Source organism: Argopecten irradians, chromosome 3, assembly GCF_041381155.1.
Source record: "Argopecten irradians isolate NY chromosome 3, Ai_NY, whole genome shotgun sequence".
NCBI lineage: Eukaryota > Metazoa > Mollusca > Bivalvia > Pectinida > Pectinidae > Argopecten > Argopecten irradians.
In genome coordinates this window covers 37,971,129-37,978,743 of record NC_091136.1, presented here as the reverse complement: position 1 = coordinate 37,978,743, position 7,615 = coordinate 37,971,129, and the positions used below count along the sequence as shown (strand labels likewise).

Here is a 7,615-nt window from a genome sequence, read left to right as displayed (position 1 = left end):
ATAAATCCCTCATGGCTCATAAGGTGGGGGACTATAATCTGTCATATTGTCTTGTTTTATAAATCCCTCATAGCTGATAGGGCGGGGGACTATAATCTGTCATATTGTCTTGTTTTATAAACCCGTCATGGCTGATAGAGTGGGGGACTATAATCTGTCATATTGTCTTGTTTTATAAATCACTCATGGCTGATAGTGTGGGGGACTATAATCTGTCACATTGTCTTGTTTTATAAATCCCTCGTGGCTGATAGGGTGGGGGACTATAATCTGTCACATTGTCTTGTTTTATAAATCCCTCATGGCTGATAGAGTGGGGGACTATAATCTGTCACATTGTCTTGTTTTATAAATCCTTATGGCTCATAAGGTGGGGGACTATAATCTGTCATATTGTCTTGTTTTATAAATCCCTCTTGCTGATACAGTGGGGGACTATAATCTGTCACATTGTCTTGTTTTATAAATCCCTCATGGCTGATAGGGTGGGGGGACTATAATCTGTCATATTGTCTTGTTTTATAAATCACTCATGGCTGATAGGGTGGGGGACTATAATCTGTCACATTGTCTTGTTTTATAAATCCCTCATGGCTGATAGAGTGGTGGACTATAATCTGTCATATTGTCTTGTTTTATAAATCCCTCATGGCTGATAGGGTGGGGGATTATAATCTGTCACATTGTCTTGTTTTATAAATCCCTCATGGCTGATAGAGTGGGGGACTATAATCTGTCACATTGTCTTGTTTTATATATCCCTCATGACTGATAGAGTGGGGGACTATAATCTGTCACATTGTCTTGTTTTATATATCCCTCATGACTGATAGAGTGGGGGACTATAATCTGTCACATTGTCTTGTTTTATATATCCCTCATGACTGATAGAGTGGGGGACTATAATCTGTCACATTGTCTTGTTTTATAAATCCCTCATGGCTGATAGGGTGGGGGACTATAATCTGTCACATTGTCTTGTTTTATAAATCCCTCATGACTGATAGTGTGGGGGACTATAATCTGTCACATTGTCTTGTTTTATAAATCCCTCATGGCTGATAGGGTGGGGGACTATAATCTGTCACATTGTCTTGTTTTATAAATCCCTCATGACTGATAGAGTGGGGGACTATAATCTGTCACATTGTCTTGTTTTATATATCCCTCATGACTGATAGGGTGGGGGACTATAATCTGTCATATTGTCTTGTTTTATAAATCCCTCATGACTGATAGTGTGGGGGACTATAATCTGTCACATTGTCTTGTTTTATAAATCCCTCATTACTGATAGGGTGGGGGACAATAATCTATCATATTGTCTGTTTTATAAATCCCTCATTACTGATAGGGTGGGGGACAATAATCTATCATATTGTCTGTTTTATAAATCCCTCATGGCTGATAGGGTGGGGGACTATAATCTGTCACATTGTCTTGTTTCATGAACCCCTCGTTTTGGTGGAGTTTCTTAGTAGATTCCTTCATCTCGGCTGCTGAGGGTTTGGCCTCAGTTACCAGGCCTATCTTTGCTATCCAAGACTCCATCTCTGCCTGAATGATTAGATAATAATTGTCAATTGAGAACATATACAAGCAAAACTGGCCTCAGTTTCATCAATAGTCCTTAACTAGAGCATTGGAAGTAAAATAGAAAACCTTAGGTTAGGAAACTTTTTTTGAACTTTGTTTCAGCTTTTTGATAAACAATTGTAGATTAAGAAAGTTGATTGATATTGATGAAATGGGGAGCGTAAGGGTATAAGTATACAAGATACTACCCCATTCGTTTTTAGCTCACCTGGCCGGAAGGGCCGGTGAGCTTATGTCATGGCGCGGCGTCCGTCGTCCGTCGTCCGTCGTCCGTCCGTCCGTCGTCCGTCCGTCCGTCCGTCTGTCCGTCAACATTTCCTTTAAATCGCTACTAGTCATAGAGTTCTGCATGGATTGTAACCAAATTTGGCCACAAACATCCTTGGGGGGAGGGGGAACAGAACTTGTATATATTTTGGCTCTGACACCCCGGGGACAGGAGGGGCGGGGCCCAATAGGGGAAATATAGGTAAATCCTTTAAATCGCTACTTGTCATAGAGTTCTACATGGATTGTAACCAAATTTGGCCACAAACATCCTTGGGGGAAGGGGAACAGAACTTGTATAAGTATTTGCTCTGACACCCCGGGGGCAGGAGGGGCGGGGCCCAATAGGGGAAATATAGGTAAATCCTTTAAATCGCTACTTGTCATAGAGTTCTGAATGGAATGTAACAAAATTTGGCCACAAACGTCCTTTTGGGAAGGGGAACAGTACTTGTATAAATTTTGGCTCTGACCCCCCGGGGGCAGGAGGGGCGGGGCCCAATAGGGGAAATAGAGGTAAATCCTTTAAATCGCTACTAGTCATAGAGTTCTACATGGATTGTAACTAAATTTTGTCACAAACATCCTTGGGGGAAGATGAACAGAACTTGTGTAAATTTTGGCTCTGACCCCCCCGGGGGCAGGAGGGGCGGGGCCCAATAGGGGAAATAGAGGTAAATCCTTTAAATCGCTACTTGTCATAGAGTTCTACATGGATTGTAACCAAATTTGGCCACAAACATACTTGGGGGAAGGGGAACAGAACTTGTATAAATTTTGGCTCTTACCCCCGGGGGCAGGAGGGGCGGGGCCCAATAGGGGAAATAGAGGTAAATCCTATAAATTGCTACTAGTCGTAGAGTTCTGCATGGATTGTAACCAAATTTGGCCACAAACATCCTTGGGGGAAGGGGAACAGAACTTGTATAAATTTTGGCTCTGGCCCCCCCGGGGGCTGGAGGGGTGGGGCCCAATAGGGGAAATAGAGGTAAATCCTTTAATTCGCTACTAGTCATAGAGTTCTGCATGGAATGTAACCAAATTTGGCCAAAAATATCCTTGGGAGAATAAGAACTGAGTTTGTATAAATTTTGGCTCTGGTCCCCGGGGCAGGAGGGGCGGGGCCCAATAGGGGAATTATAGGTAAAGTCTATAAATTGCTAATTTAATTGTCCTAGAGTTTTGTATGGATTGTAACTAAATTTGGCCACAAACATCCTTGGGGGTAGGAGAACAGAACTTGTATAAATTTTGGCTCTGACCCTCAGGGGGCAGGAGGAGCGGGGCCCAATAGGGGAAATAGAGGTAAATTCTATCAATCGCTACTTGTCCTAGAGTTCTGCATGGATTGTAACCAAATTTGGCCACAAACATCCTTTGGGGAAGTAGGAACAGAACTTGTATAAATTTTGGCTCTGATCCCCTGGGGGGTAGGAGAGGTGGGGCCCAATAGGGGAAATAGAGGTAAATCCTTTAAATCGCTAATAGTCATAGAGTTCTGCATGGATTGTAACCAAATTTGGCCACAAACATCCTTTGTGGAAGGGAACAGAACTTGTATAAATTTTGGCTCTGACCCCCAGGGGGCAGGAGGGGTGGGGCCCAATAGGGGATTTAGAGGTTAATATTAAAATTCCTTCAGAAAAGAAACAATGAACCTGTATTCAGAAAAATTATTTGGCATTACCAAACAGGTGAGCGATTACAGGCCCTCTGGGCCTCTTGTTATAGTTACAAGGACTGCAATTCCAAATAGTTACATCATCATCAACTTCGCTAGTCAAGGGTATTCAGTATTATACTCTACGGATAGTATTGCAGTAAATACTTTTGGCTAACCAAGTTGGATCATCATAACCTATTATATTTGTACTTATTTGGAAAATTAATTAAGGTTAATTTAGGAGTCCAATAACAGAGTTATATGACAGGTAACATGATAAAAGTCACAATCTCTAAGTATAAATGACCTACCTCATCTGTAGCCTGGAAGAGGAACTCACTACCACTGGCAAGTCTTAAGCGGAATACGTATGGCCTTTTGGTATAGTCTAAGGCCTTGGCACAAGTAGCATTAGCCAAACTCAGAATAGGCTCATAGTGGATATGGTCACGTCTCTTCTTTCTTTCCCTATAGCAGGTCATTGTGTTACCAGATAGGACCATGTATGCCTTGTCCCAACACCTGCACAAATCAAATGTCATCAGTAAAGAACACTTATTAGGTTTTGATTGTGATTACTGAAAATAACGTAGGAAAGCCTCCTAGCTTTGTGATGAGGAAATATCTCTCTAGATCTTTTGGGCAGTCAAGCACCAAACCAGTAAGCTAAGGGTTGCTTATTAAATTCAGTCATGGCTGACCGTGTATGACTTCCCTTTAAGTTACATGTAGTATCAATACTTCAAAACTTATAAATCATGAGCATTTTCAGTCTTACTGTTCAGAACAAGGCTTTTTTTATAATCAAATTTGCTTTAAGTGAAGTTAATTTTAGACTTCCTTGCAATCTTTCAAAAAAGAAGTTTTATATAGGTATCAAGTTTTTTCGCTATATGGATAGTTATCTGCTCCTGGCAGAAAGTGGTGATTGGTATATCAATTTGTTTCCAAGGGTAACACTACAAATTCACGAGAAAACAATGTACTGTTCAGTTTTGTTGCCCAATGGCATTACCATTTACATGTAAGTTTCTCCTCACAAGAGGAGATAACTCTGCTAAAGGAAATGTATAGTACAGACTGTAAGTAATGCCCTGTTGCACAATATTTTGTACTCACATCAATGAACCCGTAACCCCACTGTGTAAAGTCTAAGTTGGGTTGTTTAGTGTTTTATGAGGCGGTTACTGCATCTTTAGACACAGCTACAGTAGGCAAGATATTATAATATAATGTATTCAACCGTCAATAAACACCAAGGGCCCCTACAAGCAGAAAGTGTTTAATCGAGTTAGGCCTTTCTCTAGATTATCACACAAAGAAATCCTGAAGTCAATTTTCAATACAAATAAGATAAAGAATGTACATGGTGCTTAGAAAGTTAGCATTTATAGTCAAACCTGTTGTAAAGGACACCTCTCTATAAAGGACGACATTTGGTTATGTTTTTTTCGTGTCCTGTATAGACAGGTTTGACTAATTAATATTTTAAGATTTAAATTCCAGGTATATGTAAATTTGAGTTCAGAATAATGGAAGGGCCATGTATAGAGAAAGGAGTGTTTTTTTGGGTTTAATATGGTAGGCTTTTAAGGGTTAGTATTGATGATATTACCTATATGTGCCTTTCTCCGTGAGTGTCACCCACTCATGTTTACGCTTTAACTCACTCTCGTGTGCGACTGACTCTGTACCTGTTGTCTGTTGAGCTGTAAGAATATAAACATCTAGATCAGTAACAGAACATGAGTATACTGTATAAAAAAAAACTTCTTAAAAAATTTTGTACATATTTAGTACATATCATAATTACCAATTATTGCTTATCACATTAAAACAGACTGGCAAATCAGGTTCAGTAACCACAAATCAGGTCACAGAGTGATCTGTAGGTAACATTTGACAAAGAAAGTTATAATATACATTGCATAAATCCATCTACCTGTTGATTTTGTCAACAGGATGTATACCTGTCTATCTACTGTAGAAGAACATAGGAAAATACACATTCCTGTCGAGTGCCCCGGCCAGAATCGAACCCGGGTCTCCAGTGTGGAAATCTACGGCTCTACTGACTGAACTAAAGAAGCATGCTCCGTCAGCTGAGTGACAGAGACCGAATTTAACACTATGTACAAACCACTCCGACCCGCTCCGTCAGCTGAGTGACAGAGACCGTATTTAACACTATGTACAAACCACACCGACCCGCTCCTTTTACACTACTTTTAGACATGTCCATATCTACTATTAGACCTGTCTTCCTGTCTATCAATAAAAAGACATGTCTATCTAGTAATACTAATAGACCTGTCTATCTGTCATCCTGTCTTTTCTAGTAGTATTCATGTGTATCTTAAGTATTAGACCTGTCTATTTGTCAGCCTGTCTTTTCTAGTATCATACATGTGTATCCTAAGTATAAGGCCTGTCTATTTGTGTAAATGTTAAGTCTATAGCTACTATTATACCTGTGTATCCCTGTCCCATCTCCTGTTATATAACATTACCCATCTATCTGGACTTGTCTATCTGTCTACCTTATAGCTATCTCTCTACTAAATTAGACATTTCTATCTAAATAACACTACACATTCTCTGTGTCTTACCATCAGCCATGTTCCCTATCCACACCCAGTCAGTGTTGAAGCTGTCATTATGTTACACCATGATGCATGTTTGTGCTAAATATAGAACCGTTCCTCTCTCTATAGCTAGCTGTCAAAGTCAACAAGAGTTACTTCCCTTCGACCTATTGCAGACTGCATGTAAATTAGGTAGAGTAGCCACCATTCTCTAGAATGTTGAATTTATTTTTTTACTAAAATCAAAGTTTCAAACTAGGAGGAGATAAATTTGTAAAGAACTTGAAAGTCTTATCAACAACGTAGGTCTGGTGGCCAGTCTAGTAGTCAGTAAGTAGAGTATATTAATTAAGGCCCACTAAAACGGCTTTTGATTTTTAAAATAGGAATGAACAAAATTGATAATTTTGTAGAGTGACAATTCGTCTTCTTAATAGTTTAATAAAAATAAATCAAATGTTAATTTTCATAATGCGAGTCCATTGTCTTACGTTTCCTACCATTGTCCTAATTACCAAATGTTAATTGACGATCAGCAAAACAGCAAAACGAATCATCACCGTTTAAAAAAGATTACAAAAGAAATCTTGCATTTGTTTGGTGTTGTATCCTCATCTTAGACCATCCCTATATATTTTCTATTTTTTTCTTATTGTTTAAAAAAAAAAAAAATTTTTGCTTCAGAAAGTTATAGGCCTTTAAATAAAAGTCATTATTTTAAGTCTAAAATACCAATTTGTCTTTTCTACTTTTTTTTCCTAATCTGCCTCATTGATATTACAAGAAAAAATAGCTGTGCAAAACTGTAGTGCACAGCTATTTTTCTTAGGGTATTTAGAGGCAGAAGCCTTCCTACCTGGTATTTTCCTTTGGAACAAAGATTGGATTGTTGTCTGGATGTTGCTCAGTCTAGAAGTGGAATACCATGGACTATTCTAAATAGTATTTAACAGACTAATCTTGAGTTGTCAGTGTATTTCCTGGGTTTGTGAGATGCAGGTTGGCAAAGATTACGAAAATACGACGTTGAAATCATGATCTCCTTGGTAATTTCTATTCCTCATCATGATATGGACATTAAACTTGATGTATCTTATCAGTTATCAATATATTTAGTGATTGTAACCTTTAACTTAAGATTGGTCGATAGGCATCGTCCAGAAGCCATAGAACTTACTCTCGAGAATTGTCAAAAAGCTTCCATTGTCTATTGGAAACTTAAGATATGTGTCAAGTATTTCAAACTTTGTGAAAGGGAGATGTAAATATTGTAAAATTAAAGATGCTCTACCGCTGACAAATGGTATATTTTCACTATAAAAAACAGGAGCAGATGATTTAGTAATTTTCTTCAGCTGCAAAAATTATTTACTTTACACCATTGAAAAGTTTGAACTTCTAATTTTACTTCAAGTTAAAAACATGAAAAATAATTAATTTGCATCCCGAAAAAATTCCACATCACTATATCCTATATGGAATAAAGTGCTGATTCTGCATGCAC

At 38.6% G+C, this 7,615-nt stretch overlaps 1 protein-coding gene across 1 annotated transcript; it reads right to left on the bottom strand.

Moving 5' to 3' along the window:
• Window positions 1–872: 872 nt before the first annotated feature.
• Window positions 873–6,245, bottom strand: LOC138318485 (spectrin beta chain, non-erythrocytic 1-like). Its single transcript, XM_069260890.1, has 4 exons — window positions 6,136–6,245; window positions 5,142–5,235; window positions 3,838–4,048; window positions 873–1,557 (listed from the first exon to the last, which is right to left on the bottom strand). The coding sequence occupies exons 1-4, from the start codon at window positions 6,143–6,145 to the stop codon at window positions 1,399–1,401; spliced, it is 474 nt and encodes a 157-aa protein (XP_069116991.1). The 5' UTR covers window positions 6,146–6,245; the 3' UTR covers window positions 873–1,398.
• Window positions 6,246–7,615: the final 1,370 nt, after the last annotated feature.

What these genes read in the sequence shown, in the direction of transcription:
- LOC138318485 (XM_069260890.1), bottom strand. An exon ending in ACGGAGAAAGGCACATATAG is followed by an intron (nt 4,049 to 5,141) that starts GTAATATCATCA and finishes TGATTTGTGCAG; the next exon opens with GTGTTGGGACAAGGCATACA. An exon ending in TCTTCCAGGCTACAGATGAG is followed by an intron (nt 1,558 to 3,837) that starts GTAGGTCATTTA and finishes CTAATCATTCAG; the next exon opens with GCAGAGATGGAGTCTTGGAT.